This window comes from Vigna radiata, unplaced genomic scaffold, assembly GCF_000741045.1.
Source record: "Vigna radiata var. radiata cultivar VC1973A unplaced genomic scaffold, Vradiata_ver6 scaffold_347, whole genome shotgun sequence".
In the NCBI taxonomy this organism is placed as follows: Eukaryota; Viridiplantae; Streptophyta; class Magnoliopsida; order Fabales; family Fabaceae; genus Vigna; species Vigna radiata.
Genome location: NW_014543238.1, coordinates 47,674 through 66,169, shown reverse-complemented (window position 1 = coordinate 66,169; position 18,496 = coordinate 47,674). Strand labels below are relative to the sequence as shown.

The following is an 18,496-nucleotide window of genomic DNA, read 5'->3' as shown; positions in this document are numbered from 1 at the left end:
AACCAAACAAACAATTATTGCAAGATCATTAATGGAATATGAGTTTGTCGCTCTTGAAATGAGTGATAATGAGGTTGAGTGGTTGAAAAAATTCTTAGCAAACATTTTACTAGGAACGAAACCAACCCCATCGGTGTCAATACACTGTGATTGCCAATCGACAATAGTCATAGCTAAAAACAAGAATTACAATGGAAAGAATAAACATGTACAATTGAGACACAATTCGGTGAAGCAATTGTTAAAAAGTGTAATATTTCCATTGATTATGTGAAGTCAAAATGGAATCTAGTTGATCCTTTGACAAAACCCTTAGGAGGACAAATGATATTAGAAAAATCGACAAGAATGAGACTTAGGCCACTTGCAAACAAACAAGTGATGGTAACCCAACCTTTGTGATTGGAGGTCCCAATAATAAAGTTCATATGGGTAAGAACAAGTCACTCGTTAGTTTTGATAGCACTAAATTGATTTTAATCAATTATTTTCATTCCTATGGTGCATGTGTGTGAAAGTGTTAGAGACTACATTATGAGAGGTTAAACTTTGTCATTAAAATTCTCTATGGTGAAAGAATTTTAGCTTAAAAAAAGTTTTTAATGATTCCCGTATCCCTTATGTATTGTGTATGATTTGTAGCATACGCTTGATGAAATCACTTATATAAGTGTCGAGTGAGGCCGCTTGCATGAGATCTTTGCATGATTTCTAAAGCATTCATGAATACCGGGCACACGCATGACCTAATACGTGTAACACAATGATAACAACAAAGATTGTGGGGGTGTATTGTGATTGATAAATCTCTAACACACGGTAGGTGCCTTTGATGCATTACAACCTATGAAACCCAAGATAAAAGTGTCTTATCTTTCGATTAATCTTTGTTTAACCATAAAAACAAAGATTTGCGCTATTGCTTCATATACAATCATTTTCCAAGTTTTCTACTTTCTTTTTTTTTTTTTTGCAATATATGGAGGATTGTTGTAAAATAACATTTATTGCAAAAGAAATGTTGGATTTGAACATGGACAACATTAAAAAGTGAAAACAATCAATTTTTTTATTATTCATTATTGTTGACAAAACTTTATTTGATGCAAAGTTCAATTTTTATTTATTTATTATTCATTATTGTGGTAATGGTCTTTGACCAAGTTTCTGACTTAGGGGGTTGTCTATAAATAGAGTATTTCCTGTATTTCTAAACACAATATTTTCTCACATTCTTCTTCTTCTTAGTTTTCTTACTCTTTTTAGAATTCCTGGCTTATTGAGAATCATTTTGATTCTTCTAACTGTCTCATGACAGTTATTCCGCGTTTTACGGTTTTTGTGTTTTCCCTTTCTCCCATGGAACTCTATATATAGAGTTCCTTCCCTCTTTTCCCTGTGTGTGATGTAATATAAACTCAGATTACTTCCATGTTAATAATAGAAAAAGGGTTCGCTTTTCTTACTCACCTTGTCACGATCTATCTTTTTCTCTTCTGCATCTCCGGCAACCGCCGTGCCGGAACGCCGTCGACGAAGCCTCCGACACTTTCTCTCTCCATCGCCTCTGGCTCTCTGCTCCCTCGCTCTCTCTCTTCCACTCTTTCATTTTCCAACTTATGCCACGCATGCAGAAGACGATCTGTTTAATGAATCGTTTGGGCCAACTGAGGCATTGGGCCATCATCATCACAAGTGAACAGTGCTGGGCCATTCTCAAAATGGTATCAGAGCAGGTCTAAGTGTCTGCTCTGCTTCCGTTGTTCGTTCTTCGATTCTTGCTTCATTCTTGGGCCTTCTTGGTGCTTCTTTCTTCTGCCATGGATCAATTCGATCAAACGTCCAACCCAGCTAGCCCCTACTATCTGCACCCAGGAGAAAATCCTGGCCTCACTCTGATCACTCAAATGCTAAACGAAAACAACTACTCATCTTGGAGCAGAAGCTTAAGGAGAGCTCTGCTTTCCAAGAATAAAGTGAAGTTCATCGACGGATCCATAAAAAGACCTCAAGAAAGTGGTGCTGTCTACGACGCCTGGGAGAGATGCAACGTTATGATTTTATCTTGGATTACGAAGACTTTGTCACCCCACATTGCCGAAAGCGTGATTTACATTGAAGACGCTAAAGAGCTATGGGACGAGCTCAAGGAAAGATTTTCTAAGGGAGATTATTTTAAAATCTCAGACTTACTACAAGAAATACACTCCATCCGACAAGGTGAAAGGGGGGTGAGTCAATTTTTTACAGATTTAAAAATCCTATGGGAGGAACTGGAATCTTTAAGGCCTATACCCACTTGCGTTTGTGCCACACCCTGCAGCTGCGCTTTATCCAAAGTTTCCTTAAAATATAGAGAGGCCGAGCATGTAATATGCTTTCTGAAAGGTTTAAACGATTCTTACAACACTGTTAAGACGCAAATTCTCCTAATGGACCCTCTTCCGAATGTTAATCACATTTTTTCGCTCATTATTCAACAAGAGCGACAGGAAAAACAAATTTCTACAGAGGTAAAAGTCCTTGCAAACATTGCTGGAAGAAATGGTCAATGGAAGCCTGACCAGAACTGGAAAATTCAAGGAAGAGGAGCTGAGCATCAAGGAAGGGGAATTGGGTTTCGTGGTCAAGGTAGAGGAAGGGGAAGAAATCCCAACTACGGGAAACAATGTTCATATTGTAACAAAATGAACCATACTATAGATGAGTGTTACTCTAAACACGGCTATCCTCCTTAGTACAAGAAAGAAGATAAAAGAACTGACTGGACGACTGTTAATGCGTGCCAGAACAATACTGACTCTGGAGAAACTCAGAAAGTTCAACATGTCAACAATAGTAATGGTTTCAATTCCATTACACCTGAACAGATGCAGAAACTCCTCAAAATAATAGACAAAATTGATGATCCTCCCACACACAAAATCAATCAAGTTCAAAGAGATGAAACAGAGAATGAACAAGGTATCTTTTCCTTAATTATGGATACTGGTGCTACAGACCATGTTACTCATGATAAAAACAATTTTATTACCTTTTACAAGATTAAACCAATTTCTATAAAATTGCCAAACAATACTATGCTTATTGCGAAACATGCTGGAACTGTGCAGTTTACCAAGGATTTTGTCATTTTTAATGTTCTTTATATACCAGATTTCTGTTTCAATTTAATATCTGTGCAAAGCCTTATCAAGGATATGAACTGCAGCCTAACTTTTTTCTCTAAGCATTGTCAGATCAGGGAAAATCATACTTTGAAGACGATTGGATATGCTAAATCCTACAATGGGCTCTATTACCTGCAAAGCTTACCTAAACCAGCTCAAAGCTATAATTCAAAAACTGTTTTCTCTTGTAAGAATGTTGATGTTAACCTGTGGCATCTTAGACTGGGCCATCCAGGACATAGAATTGTGAAACAAATATGTGAAAATTTTCCGTATGTTAAAGTTGATGTTAATTCTGTTTGTGATACCTGTCATTTTGCTAAACAACACAAGTTATCTTTCCCAAAGAGTATTTCTAATACCACTGAATGTTTTGAAATCATACACTGTGACATATGGGGACCCCTAAATACTATTTCTGTTCATGGTCATAGATATTTCCTCACGATTGTTGATGATTATACTAGACACACGTGGATTTTCCTACTGAACAATAAAGGACAAACAAGGGATTTATTACAGAATTTCATCATTAAAATTAAGAATCAATTCAACAAAATGGTAAAAAGCATCAGATCTGACAATGGACCTGAGTTTAGATGTGAAAACTTTTATAACATGCATGGTATTAATCATCAAACTAGCTGTGTTGAGACGCCTCAACAAAATTCTGTTGTTGAAAGAAAACACCAACACATTCTTAATGTGACACGCAGTCTCCTTTTTCAATCAAATATACCTAAGGCTTATTGGTTTTACGGTGTTGGGCATGCTGTCTTTTTAATAAATAGAATGCCTTCACCTATCCTCAACAACAAAAGTCCTTATGACATGCTTTATAACAAATCTCCTACTTATCTTGATCTTAAAGTTTTTGGATGTTTATGTTTTGCTTCTACTCTAGAAAATAACAGAAACAAACTTGATTCTAGAGCAAGGAAAGAAGTTTTTCTAGGATACAAGAGTGGTGTAAAAGGATATACTGTTTTAGATCTAAGCACCAAAGAACTTTTCATAAGCAGGAATGTCATGTTTCATGAAAATATATTCCCTTACAACAATTTACAAGACAACAGACAGGACACTATCAGTGAGGAAGAAAAGGCTGAATCTATCAATGATCTTCTAAAAGATCATTATCCTTTGATTGAAGACAGGAATGATGAGTTAGATGATTTTGACCAAGAAGAACATGAACAAGCTCCTGCTGACAGAGACAACAATAACAACAATATTGATGATCAAGAAAATCATGGAAGCAGAAGATCGAACAGACTCAGAAAGACTCCAAACTACCTAAAGGATTATGTTCATCAGGTTCACCAATCCTTATCTGTTAAAAATAGTCTTAAAACTGCTTATCCTATCAAAGCTGTCATGAATTGCAATAACCTATCTGAGAGACACTCCAAATATATCATGACTATTACTAACAACAAAGAGCCACAATCTTATAATGAAGTTAAAACCAAAATTGAATGGCAGGAAGCTATGAATAAGGAAATTAAAGCCTTAGAAGATAATAATACTTGGATTCTAACCCAGTTACCTCCTGAAAAGATTCCCATAGGATGCAAATGGGTGTATAAAATTAAGTACAAAACTGATGGTAGTATTGAGAGATACAAAGCCCGACTAGTAGCAAAAGGATACACTCAATAAGAAGGAATAGACTATCTTGACACATTTGCCCCTGTAGCTAAACTTACTACTGTTAGACTTCTTATTGCTCTTGCTGCTTCAAACAATTGGTTTCTACATCAACTTGATGTAGACAATGCTTTCCTACATGGAGATTTAAATGAAGAAGTCTATATGCAATTACCTCCAGGTATGAACACTTGCAAAGAAGGACTGGTATGTAAGCTAACAAAATCTCTATACGGCTTAAAACAAGCCAGCAGGCAATGGTTTGAAAAATTATCTTCTTATCTTATATCTGTTAAGTACAGCCAATCCAAGTCTGACCACTCATTGTTTACCAAAAGAACTGCCACTGGTTTTACTACTTTACTTGTATATGTGGATGACATTGTGTTAACAGGAAATTCTATGGAAGAAATTAACCACATAAAAGACCTTAAGGACCTTGGAGAGCTTAAATATTTTCTTGGACTTGAAGTAGCAAGATCCAAGGAGGGAATTCATTTGTGCCAGAGAAAGTATGCCTTGGACATACTTGAGGAAACAAGAATGCAAGGTTGCAAGCCTTCTTCTACCCCTTTTCTGAAAGACACCAGCACACTATACAAAGAGGACAACTATCTGGCCAATCCTGAATCCTATAGAAGATTGATAGGGAAGTTACTTTATCTTACCAATACCAGACCTGACTTATGTTTTACTGTCAATCTTCTCAGCCAATTTATGCAATCTCCCACTCGTTATCATTATCAAGCTATTCAACATATTCTCAGATATATAAAATCCTCACCTTCTGAAGGGTTATTCTTTGCAGCTAATTCTCTTAAACAACTAAAGGCCTTTAGCGACTCCGATTGGGCCACATGTCCCAACACAAGGAGATCCACTACGGGGTTTTGCGTGTTCCTTGGATCATCACTCATTTCCTGGAAATCTAAGAAGGAGAAGACTGTTTCCAGATCTTCCACTGAAGCAGAGTATAGGGCTCTTGCTGCCACCGTATGCGAAATACAGTGGCTTCATTATCTTTTGCAAGATTTTCAAATTGAAGAGACTGGGGTACCTGTTTTGTATTGCGACAACAGATCAGCACATCACATAGCTCACAATCAGAGCTTCCACGAACGAACCAAGCACATAGAGCTTGATTGTCACGTGGTCCGCGAAAAACTCCAGGAGGGCCTCTTACATCTTCTTCCGGTCCGATCCGACGAACAACTGGCTGACATCTTCACGAAATTTCCACATCGTGTAAAATTTGGAACGATTATCCCCAAGCTTGGACTGGTAAACATACACTGTCCAGCTTGAGGGGAGGCTATTGAGAATCATTTTGATTCTTCTAACTGTCTCATGACAGTTATTCCGCGTTTTACGGTTTTTGTGTTTTCCCTTTCTCCCATGGAACTCTATATATAGAGTTCCTTCCCTCTTTTCCCTGTGTGTGATGTAATATAAACTCAGATTACTTCCATGTTAATAATAGAAAAAGGGTTCGCTTTTCTTACTCACCTTGTCACGATCTATCTTTTTCTCTTCTGCATCTCCGGCAACCGCCGTGCCGGAACGCCGTCGACGAAGCCTTCGACGCTTTCTCTCTCCATCGCCTCTGGCTCTCTGCTCCCTCGCTCTCTCTCTTCCACTATTTTATTTTCCAACTTATGCCACGCATGCAGAAGACGATCTGTTTAATGAATCGTCTGGGCCAACTGAGGCATTGGGCCTTCATCATCACAAGTGAACAGTGTTGGGCCATTCTCAAAATGGCTAGTTATGAGATCTTCAAGAAAAATTTATGAGAAATTCCTTATGTATTCTGAAAGCTTGCATAATACACCATGGATAAATCCTTAAAAATAAAGAAACTATGCGTCTCAGAAAATATTGTTAAGAATTAATATAATGTAAATTCATCTTATTTTTAATAAATACCAAACTACACATGTATCAATATATTTGAAAAAAATGTTTTAATCAATTATTTAAAACAAAGTTCTAACTTTTATAAATGAAGATTCTTTAATGAAAATCAATAATTGATGAAACAAGTAAATATTTTGCACCAATATAATTGAAATTATATAATCTAAAGCACAATTTTTAGTATCTTAGAAGGAAGGAATGGATCACTATTTTTTTTTTTCATTGTATTTTTCTCATATTTGGAATGGAAAATTAGTGGGGAAATCCACAAAATCAGAAATTCTTCATTGTGCCTTTCTCAAGTTTTCAAACACTTGAACAAGTGAAAAACGTGGAAGCCTTTGAGATCTAATTTTGAGATCCTCGTGGTCCAAGTCGTAACCATTTACCTACAAGAATCAATCAAGTACTTGATGCAAGTTCATCTCCTAACTGGGGTAGGTGATGAAAATCAAAGTGGGATTGGACAAACATCTTTCTCACTACAAATCAATTGGAATTTGCAAAGTTAAAGGTGGCCATTGACTCCCCTTTCAAATCAAATACGTCACTGTGTTGATTCTATAAAGAGGACAACATAAAATGAAAATGAAAATGATAGAGAACAACAATTAGGAATATGAAATGATGAAAAAAAGTACTTTCTTTCTTCAACCATACGAATTAGGATAACATATGAACTTTGTTTTTTGTGAGCTTTTTCTCCGAGTCCTACGTATAACAACACTATCTGCTTTGCTTTCTTTACTCTTTTCGTTTTTGGTAACTCTTTTGGATGTCAAACTTCTTGCTTTATTCTGAATAAAACGATTGGATATGTTTATCCAGAATGTTCATATATCCGAAGGATAAAAAAACAACTTTCCTAAGAAAATTTGACTAAAAAAAATGAAGCCTCCAACTAGCTTATCTTAATCTTTAAATTGGCTTTCAAAAATTCCAGTTCCATTAAGAGGGAAAGATAGCCTCAAAAACATTTTACACACTTTGAATATCAAGTTTATCTGAAAACCAACATGATGAGACCCTCTTTACCTAATTATAATATATATAGCTTGCTTCTGACCAGTAACATCCACATGAACATTATAGACACCGATTAACTAGGAAAAACCAAATGAAAACCACCGTTTTAGTGATAATCATTGAGACATCCATACTAAATTTGTTATCATGCATATCCTGCCATTCCAACTGTTGAGCTAACCCGATTTGCCTTATGAGAAACTGGTGTGGTAGTTGCCTTTGTGAAGTACATGTAGTAGTATACGTTCAGAATCATGGTTGCAACAATGAAAACTGCGCCAGCAACAAAAACACCTTTTCGCAAGGCTTCACACGAGAAGTTCTGAGCATAAATCATTCCACGGTATTTGGTATGGTATGCATTCTTGGTTGCACCTGCTATCAAACACGCTTCTGCCACCAGAAAAGTGATCCTGGGAATGCATAAAAAAAGTGGTCTTTATTCAATGAGTCATATTTTGTAACTTGTTGGGACCAGGAAGCTTAATACGAGTAACGAGAAAAATCACATACTGCAAAGAAAAATGATAATTTTAAGTTGGTTGCTTGCAATGTAAAAAATCACATTATGGGTTAACAGTCAAACCATAAGAGATGAGGCATATAATGAAATCTCCGAGAGACTTTTCACTTGAATAACAGAAGCATACATTTGAAGCATATATCATTCTTACACAACATCTAGCTTCTTTGATAATGCAAAACAGAAATTGTTGTGTAAGAATTTAGAATTCATACCAAGAGGAAAGAAAATATATAATGGACCACGCTCTATTTCCCCCAGGTGTTAAGGGCCTCCCAAAGCACATGCACTTTGTCACTCCCATTAGCAGTGATTCACCTGAAAGAAGAAACAGGAAAGCACCCACTCCATAACCAGTCGCGACATCTGAACTGTAGCTGCAATATGTTTCATTTGTTTTCTCAATTTTGAACATGGTTCCCTGACAAGTAAGAGCAAAGAAAAAAGGGGCCAGCCTTGTCAATGCAAATTAACAATAATATTAGAAACAAAATAGACACAGTACAACTTATTTAAGGCAAAAGCTTTAACTGAAGGGTAGTAGAGGTAAATGCTGCAACAACTATGTCTAGACTTTCCATTATGCAAGTGTGGCAGAGCTTTCTAGGGTGATAAATTCACCATGACTCTGAATTACAGAGCTGGATATGTTCTACAAAAGTGTTATTTTATAGTTTAACAAGAACTATGGCAAGCGTTTAAAAGTGAGTTGTTTTCCAGGATCAGTTGCACTGATTATGGGGATTAGGAAAAGGTCCTTCCCAATTTTTTTTTTTAAAAAAAAACAGGTCACTAGAATCAAATACCAAGAAGAACTAGCAAGATTGACAAACAAAATTCTTCAATGACAATAAGGGCTCTATGTATGATAGGGATCTTTAAGATAAGACTATTGACGAAAATAACATGTTCAAGTCAAGGCATGATAAGCAATTTTCTCATCAATTATATGCAATCCAACTCAAACCCAGGCTCAAACCCAAGCTCAGTCACACAAATAAGGTATGCTCCTTTAAGAAACTCTTGAGAACAGACAATATAAAGAGTTTGTCATATCATTCCCAACACAATTATTTTGGCGTTGTACCACTAGCCAAGAGGCAGGGTAAAAGCAAATGAACCCTTTACATGTTGTGGTTGTAACTGGGAAAAGATAATTCTTATCAGAAGAATATTTGAATCACACGTGAACAATAGGACAAGCTGTAGAATTCCCAATCATCTTATTATGGAATACACAGCTATAAGTAGGCTTAAATCCAGTATTGTGACATAATGAATCTAGTAACTAGAACATTTGTTTGCATTATTGTTAAACTGAATCATATTAACAGTAAAATATTTCCAGAGGTTATACGAACCGAAAGCTGCTTACTCAAGATTTTGGGCATTATTAATGGTTGAGGAAACAATGTTGATTCTCCCATCAAAATACATCCAATCATGCATTAGAGAAACACATAAATCTAGTTCTGTTTTGATAAGTACCCAAGCAATTAGGAAACCTACGGTTAAGTAAAATTTAAACCTAATTCAACATCACAAAATCAAATTAATAGGATGAAGTTTGCACTCATCCATAATTTGATCATATTTCTAGTCAATAAGGAATCTTTAACACACCCTTTTGATGCAGGATATACGTTAGTGTCAGTTATAACTGAACTGCTATATATATAGGAGTTACAGCCTTAGTTTTTGGCATTGAACATTTTATTGTAACATTCACTCTGTACATTCTCAGTTAATAAGGTACCTGTTCGGTATCCATTCAATTGTTGGATTCCCACTTCCTTTGGTTGTTCTTCGAGGACCCTTTCCCTTTCCTAGAACATCTGTATCAAGTGGTATAAGAAGGTAACCTTCCACACAATTCTGCAAATGGCTGACAATACCCGCAATCAAACCCTTTTTCGCAAACTGGAAGACCGTCTCACTACGTGAATGAATGAAAGATTTATGGAGATTGGTATTTCATTGCAACGCGAGGATATGTTTTGACACCACGAACATTCTTCTTTCTTGGGTTCTGGTTCCTTTTCTCACCCTTATTCTTGTAACACCCAACTTGCTCGTTTGGATTTTCCCCCTTCAATGGTGATGGCGTCAAGAATTACATCATTCAATGTGACACATTCTTTTTGGCTGATCAAACCCCTAAGGAATACTAAGTTCGATTGGTTGTAGTCCATTTTAAAGGAAAAGCTCTCCATTGACTCAGTGCATATGTGAAAAATGTGGTTCTTGGAATGCCTATACACAAATATTGATTGAAAGATTTGGAGAAGTTTGCAAGGAACCAATGGTAGAATAGATGTGACTGCGCCAGAAAGGTAATGCTCCAGATTACCATACTGAATTTGATGCTATTGTTTCTTGACTTATTTGAAACCCATAAGTTGAGTTGTTTACTTGGTGGTCTACAAACGGAAATTCAAATGGTGAGAATGTTCCAACCCACCTCTGTTATGAAAGCTTTTTCCTTGGCCAAGATGTGTCAAAATGCCAATGGCATGCATGCCAAACCATTGTCCAAAAACCTCAAACTACACCCTGTTGCAAAGCCGCTCTTGTCAACCCCTTCCACATCCTTGGAAAATTCACTAAACAGCTAACCCCTGCCTATATGAGTGAAAGGAGGGCTAAAGGTCTCTGTTACTTTTGTGATGAACTCTTTACCCTTGCCCATAGCCAAACCCTCAAGAAACTACAAATCCATGTCATGGAAATAGCTCACAATTCTGACTCTGATCAAGCCCCCCAATCTAGTGCAACCTCTCCTAATTCACCTATTTCGAAACCATTGATTTATGCAGTGCTTTGACAGGGGTAGCCAAGTTTTCGAACCATGCGGGTTACAGTCATGTAAGGAAGAAGTTGCTGCACATTCTCATTAATAGTGGGAGTACCCTTAATTTCTTGGATATTAATGTAGTCAAGAAATTAGGGTGCAAGATTGACGAAATGGATCCTGTTAGTATCACTGAGGTTGATGAGGAAAGAGTACAGATTAATACTATAATCAAAGGGTTTTCTAGGCTTATACAGCATACTACCTTCACTTCAAATATCATGTTGTTACCCTTAGGCTGTTGTGTTATGGTTCTTGGGATAGAATGGAGGATTACATTGGGGGATATCACATGGAACTTTGACAAGTTAACCATGGAGTTCACTGCTCAAAGAAGAAGACATGTTTTGCGTGGCAATTTTCTACTAATAACAAAACGATTCGTAAGCTGCATATACCTAAGACTATGGTTGCAAGAGTCCACCTTTCTATGTTGCAAATATGTAAGGATGAAGAAGGCTTGTAGTTGCATTCCCTGTCCACCCATGCTACATCTGCCACAATTCCTGATAGTATTGATCAATTGCTACTTCAATATGAAGATGTGTTTGCAGTCCCCACTACCTCACCACCTAGACGGCTGGATCATGATTACACTATTCCTTTGGTGCAAGGAACTAACCTTGTGAATAAGAGACCTTATAGTATTCTAAATAATAAAAGGACATAATAGATGAATTGGTACAAGATTACTTAAAAAGTGGGGTTATAAGAACAGTGATAGCCCCTATAGCAGTCCAATGGTGTTGGTCGTTAAAAAGGATGGAAGTTGGAGGCTTTGCATTGATTACAAGGACCTCAACAAGAGTACCGTAAAGAACATGTTTCCTATACCCTTGGTTGATGATCAATTGGATGAGCTATATGGCTCTAGTGTATTCTCCAAAATTGACTTACAGTCAGATTATAATCAAAGTCAGAATGGTAGAGACAGACATAGGCATTATGAGTACTTGCTCATGCCTTTTTGCTTAATCAATGCTCTTGTCACATTTCAGGGTTTAATGAACTCCATGTTTCGAGAGTATTTGACGAAGTTCTTAAAGGTCTTGTTTTATGACATTCTGATTTACAGCAAAAGCATGGAGAAACATTTGCATCATTTACACACAATGTTGTCTACCATGCGCGCTAATGCTTTGGTAGCCAAGAAATCTAAGTGTTACTTTGAGGTTACTAGAGTAGAGTACTTGGGGCATTTTATCACGGGCAAAGGAGTCTCTAATGACCCTGCTAAGGTAGAAGCATTGAGGAATTGGCCACTTCCTCAAACCCTCAAGCAGCTGAGAGGGTTTTGGGTTTGGCGGGCTATTATAGACAGTTTGTGCAAAGATACAACACCATAGCCAAACAACTGAATGACATGTTAAAGAAAGATAGTTTTTCTTAGTCAAATGAAGCTAAATTGGTATTTCAATGTCTTAAGGATCAGTTAAGCCAAGTGCGTGTATTGGCCTTACTTGATTTTACAAAGACTTTTGTGGTAGAGGTGGATGCTTCGGTAGTCGGGGTAGGACCTGTTCTTATGCAAGATCTATAGCTTTTATCAGTCGAAGCTTGAATGTTCAACAACAATCCTTGTCAACTTATGAGAAGGAATTACTAGTAGTGGTGTATGCAGTACAAAAGTGGAGGCACTACTTATTACCAATGCAGTTTGTAATCAAAACTGATGACCGAAGTCTCAAGTATATTCTGGATCAGAGACTTTCCACAGCCTTCCAACAAAAATGGTTGGTAAAACCCATGGAATGACTTCATTTGAATTGAGAACCAAGCTGCTGATGCACTTTCAAGGGTTGAATGTGCTTCAATTTCCACACACCAACCAGATTCTATCTACTATGGAAAATCAAAGCATCATGGCAGAATGATGATGCTTTACAACGGCTGATTGCTGAATTGACGAAATATCCTTCTTAATATACGGATTACTCTTGCCAGCGGAGAATTAAGGAGGAAAGGGAAGCTGATCATTGGTAGAAATTTTGAGTTGAGAAGGGAAATACTTAACTGGTTGCCCTCTTCGTCATGTGGCGGTCATTCAGGAAGAAATACCTTTCTTGTCAAAGAATGACATATCGAGTGTGGAACTAAAGGAAAACCCAACAGCTGGTGAGACCCAACAAAATTAATTAGTATAGGGTCTAAATGACTCTGATACCATTCTAGAGTATAAGAGAGAGAAACATTGTGTTGAAAGATGATGAATAAATAATATGCTCCAGTGCTGTGTTCTTTGTAGAACAATTTATAAAGAAGTACTTTTTTTCCTCTCTCTATCCCACCACTAATTATATATCATACATAACCTTTCATTTCTCTTCATTGTAAATGTCTTGTTCAAATAAGATGTCTCTACTCGGTATTTTTTATTAACACAGTGAACGGTGTATAACTCCATTGACCATACAGAAGGTCCAGCTTCTCTCTCTTGTTATCAAAGTCATGTAAACTTCACTGTGTGCATTAAAGCACACCAAAAGATGACAATGCAAATTTTGGTTTTGTCTGAGTTTACGATCATTAGCCAAGAAATTTATAATTTTTTATCAAAGAACTCATCCTGAATATATTGATAATACAGTCTACTGACTTGATCAATTTCACTAAATAATTTATTAAATCCCTAGAATTTATGAATGGTTTTCATTAGTGTACACCTTACAGAAATATACATGGATCAACATGCATTTCTTCTATTACTAAAGTTTTGGGAAAATAAATAAATTGTTACAAAATACTTATATCCCTGCTAATCAAATTCTTTTTTACTATTTCGGTAACACAATAAATATAACCATTATTTCCATCTTCCGGTGACTTAATAATGTTAGTATTATCTTTAAATTTCAAAATTTTCAGGGTTTTAGAGACATACATACCCACAAGGCCCAAACCCTAAACTCAATAAGCTCTAAATAAGGAGGTAAAATAATTTTCTGGTAATCTAAATGAACTTCAGCACATCATCTATAAAAATACTCTTTGATGTAAGAAAAAAATACATTAGTAAAGAAAGATAGTTCTTAACATTTAATTAACAGACATTTAAATTACTCTTCATTGAAATTTATATAAAAATAGAGTACTAAAAATAAAACTTCAACTAAATCAATAATATTTTAGAGATTTGTTTATATATATTTTTTTTCTTGTATCCAATACCGCGAAAGAGAGAGTAAATGCATTAGTTTCATTTACAAGATAAGCGCAATTCATTAAAACTCGGGTTCACTTCATCGTTTTCATATTCTTTATATGTGGTTATCGAAAAACTTAGCGAAAAGAGCCCAGGGAAGGCAACTACAAAACTCAGTCATAAATTTCAACATAGATCTAAGTCAAATTTGAAGCTACGACACAATTATCTTCACCTGGAAACACTAACAGACGATGGGGAAGGCAACTAAAAGCGAACAAAAGCAAACATAAAAAAAATGAGAGAAAAAACAGTGGCTTACGACGCTTCGTCTTCTCTCTGCGGCAATGGCGAAGCCAAAAGCAACCAAACTCAACACGACGACCAAAAGGTGGACTAGAGTGGACCCTCTTCCCTCTGCCATCCCTAGCTGCAGCGAAGGTCTTCACTCTCTGCGAAAATGGGAGAGAGAGAGAGTGAGAGAGAGAGAGAGAGAGAGAGAGTGAGAAGGTGCAGTGAAAAAAGTGTGAACAAAGTGAATGCTTTTGCTGATTCGCGGCCTAATAATGTAAAGCGATGTTTGTTCAATAAAGCTTTCGGAGAGAGATGGAGAATGTTGGACTCACGCTTGATTACAGAGAGTGTATCATACGTTCCCTTTAGAGGGTAAAAAGAACGATTGACGTGTGTGTGTGTGAGACTCTATGAGAGATGCAGTGGAGTGTCTGTTTGACCACGCGCCTAATTGCGGTGGTGTCATCATTTTCGAGGCAATAGCAATTTCCGTTTTCCAAATTTTTATTTAATGCTGTTTTATTACTTCTGTACTGGACTTTCCCGTCTCAGTTACAAACAAGGTACTGTTTTAAGTTATAAATTTTTTAAAAATAAATTTAACATGTTCACTTTTCTATGATAATCTCAATTGGGTATTTATTTTTGCAACTGTTTCAATTGGATCATGTTTTTTATTAAAAAGGTAGAATTTATAAAGCGGCTTATAAAGTGAGGTTTGCACCTCACTTATATATTATAAATTGACCTTATCTCTAGTCGATGTGGGACTTCTAACGCATCCCTTCACGTCGAGGTATAGACATCTCGTGTGTGATAGCAGAAACTGAATGGTCTAATAGTGGTCCGACAACAGGTGGAATAGAAATGTCCAAGAAACAAGAAATATCACTAGGATAGGCTCCAATCATAGCTCTAATACCATATTAAGAAGTGGAATTTATGCCTAACTCAACCCCACAAAATCGACTTGTAAGGTGAGTTTTGCATCTCACTTATATATTATAAATTGACCTTATCTCTAATCGATGTGGGACTTCCAACATTTTTTGTAAAAATGAGTCAATAGGGTCCAAATATTTAAAAACGGCGTTAACAGATGCTGACATATTGCATGCTGATGTCAAAGTGTTTGATTATGTGGAAATTTAAGAAATTATGACATGGCATCATCGTCTTCCTCGACATCTCCTCCCCAATCCTGCTACTGGAAAAACAACCCTCTTCCAATTACGTGTCCTTCATCAGAGCCTTCGTTTCTCAGAAACCACCATCAGCAGTGTCGGTCACCTCCCCCGAACCCACCAAGCTCCCAATCTGCAAAATCCCAGACGGCTACAGAGTCCTCTCCTACCTCGATCCCTCCGAACCCAAACATGTCCTCCTCAAGCAGCTCCTCTTTTTCCTCCTCAAGTCCCAATGCGCCCACGTCATCCCGAAGTTCCACACCTCCTATAAAGACCTCTTCAACTAGCTCGAGTCTGACCTCGTCGAAACAGGCAAAGCTTCTACCTTCAATGCTCATTGAAATGCCACTGCTTCTGGAACCAGTCACATTACCATCATAACCCCTATCGCATCAGAGTCTTTCTTTCCTTTAGAATCAGTACCTGTTCTGCTGTCATCTGATGCAGCTCCCCTTCTGGACTTTCTATGTCTGGCTCTTTTCTTTACTCTAACATTGTTTTCTTTAGAGCCAATATGCAGGAATACATTTTCTTTGTCTCTCATCATGATTCTCCCATCATGGACACTAATCAGCATCTTTGAAGTAGCCATGAAAGGTCTTCCAAGAATTACTGGAATCCTTTCCTCATCTTCCATGCCCATGACTATAAAGTCCACTAAAAATTCCAACTGCTTCACACGCACAACCATATTTTCCACCATACCAAGTGGCTTTTTAATGGAACCATCTGCCATCGTCACAGTGAGATTAGACGGTTTTAAGGTTAGCCCTTGAATTTTTGTCAAGAAACGCTTAAGCATCATATTAATGCTAGATCTAGAGTCTATCATTGCTCCTCCTATATCAAAATCATTCACAATACATGCAAGATTCAAACAACCTGGATCTTTTACCTTAGGCAGATAATTCCTCTTTGGAGGTTGAATATCAAATTCCTGCTAATCTTCATCTTCATCCAAATCTATCATATCTCCAAGATAAAATTTCATCCTTGTAGGAATTTGTTTAATTACTGAAGGCACTATAGTCACTTGGTTATAAACTTCTCTGTTCTGCCCGTTGTGACTAAATCTTGCTTCCTCTTCTTCCTCCCCTTCATTGCTGCTTATCTCAATGATCTATCTTTCCCCCTCTTCATCACTGCTTCCAATCTCTACAACTTCCTTTTCAGCTTTTCTTTTGCTCTTTGTGACAACAACCTTGCATTCCTCTTTAGGGTTCACATCAGTGTTGGCCCTAAATTGGTTCTTCTCAATGGTTTCTACCATTTTTAACAGTTGCCCAATTTGCATCTCTAGTTATCTGAAACTAGCTTGGTCACTAGCATGATTGGACTCATAAAATTTCAAGAATTTTTCAAATCTATCATTTAAATCCTTGACAAGCTCTGTCAGATGAGTAACCTGCTGCCACATAAGTGAAGGTTGTTGCTGCCTGAAGCCTCCTGTTTGCCCTGATGGGTTATTTTGTTGTTGCCCAATACTTGGACAGTTTATCCAAACTTGGCTAGGATTGCCTTGGTTGAAGTTCCCTTGCCTGTACTAGAATTGGTTTCCCATGTAATTAGCTTCCTACTGCATCTCCTCAAGTATAGCACATTGACCATTGATATGGTCACCACCACAGAAATCATATAGCTGCTGTATTTGGGAGACATTGCGAATCTCCTTTGGAAGTTGCGAGAGGATCTTTGTCAATGTATCTAGCTTTTGGGTCAAAAGATGATTCTGAGCTAGCATTGCATCATCTGCAGGCAAGTGCAAGATTCCTCTCTTTTGTGTTGGTGTGCCCCTTTCACTAAACGCTTATTGTTCATTAGCTGTCATACTCTCTATCAAGTCATAGGCTTCATCCTCAGTCTTCTATTTGATATCACCTCCAGCTAAGGCATCCAACATCATTTTAGACTGCATGTTCAGTCCACCAAGGTAAGCAAGAACAAAGGTTGTCTTGTCAAACCCGTGTACTGGTGTCTTCCTGAGTAGGCCTTTGAATCTTTCCCATGTTTAACCTAGAGTTTCTTCCATGCCTTGCTTGAATGATGAGATTTCCAATCTTCCCTGTGTAACTTTAGACTGTGGAAAATATTTATTAACAAACTTTGTAGCCACAGTCTCCCATGTAGTAAACGTCCCTTCAGGGAAGGAATTAAGCCACGTCTTAGCATTGCCTCCCAATGAGAACGAGAACAAGCTAAGCTTTACTCTATCATCTGATACACCTGCCATCTTCACTGTATTGCAGATTTCACTAAGCGCTATCAAATGGTCATAGGGGATCTCATTTGACAGGTCGTGAAAGTGGTTGCTTTGCACCAGGTGTATAAGCGCTGGATTCATCACCATGTTGGTCGTTTGATCCGTAGGCATGACTATACTATTAAAATGGAAAGGGCCAACAACATTAGATTGGTCTGCAAGAGTGCGTCTTGGAGGAGTTTGTTTAGTCATCTCCTCTGCTCTTCGAACTTGTGAAGGTGATAGTAATCTGTCAGGGGAAGGAAACAAATCCCTAGATGGGCGTCTGACTCTCCTTCTTCCCCTTGTCTCGCTTAAGCCTTCAAGAAGAGGTTGTGTATTTTTCTTGCTCCTAGTATGTCTAGTCTCCTGCTGCATGCACAAGAAACACAAACCCTAGTAGCACTTAAGATAAAAAGATAAAAAGATAAATATATACAATCAAGTCAAATTTGATCAGTTTACACTACTAAATAAGTTAAACCACGAGTCCCCGG

At 37.3% G+C, this 18,496-nt stretch overlaps 2 protein-coding genes across 2 annotated transcripts; one reads left to right on the top strand and one right to left on the bottom strand.

Annotated features, from left to right (window-relative positions):
* Positions 1 to 1,820: 1,820 nt before the first annotated feature.
* On the top strand, positions 1,821 to 2,738 carry LOC106753251. Its single transcript, XM_014635040.1, has one exon. It carries the CDS (start codon positions 1,821 to 1,823, stop codon positions 2,736 to 2,738), a length of 918 nt encoding a protein of 305 aa, XP_014490526.1.
* A 4,901-nt stretch (positions 2,739 to 7,639) lies between these two features.
* Positions 7,640 to 14,825, bottom strand: LOC106753249. Its single transcript, XM_014635039.2, has 3 exons — positions 14,602 to 14,825; positions 8,502 to 8,707; positions 7,640 to 8,176 (listed from the first exon to the last, which is right to left on the bottom strand). The coding sequence occupies exons 1-3, from the start codon at positions 14,701 to 14,703 to the stop codon at positions 7,909 to 7,911; spliced, it is 576 nt and encodes a 191-aa protein (XP_014490525.1). The 5' UTR covers positions 14,704 to 14,825; the 3' UTR covers positions 7,640 to 7,908.
* Positions 14,826 to 18,496: the final 3,671 nt, after the last annotated feature.

Coding starts and splice junctions, on each gene's coding strand:
- LOC106753251 (XM_014635040.1), top strand. CDS start 1,821: ATGGATCAATTCGATCAAACGTCCAACCCAGCTAGCCCCTACTATCTG.
- LOC106753249 (XM_014635039.2), bottom strand. CDS start 14,703: ATGGCAGAGGGAAGAGGGTCCACTCTAGTCCACCTTTTGGTCGTCGTG. Junction 8,708..14,601: donor CAGAGAGAAGACGAAGCGTC/GTAAGCCACTGT, acceptor CTTACTTGTCAG/GGAACCATGTTCAAAATTGA. Junction 8,177..8,501: donor ATATATTTTCTTTCCTCTTG/GTATGAATTCTA, acceptor ATGCATTCCCAG/GATCACTTTTCTGGTGGCAG.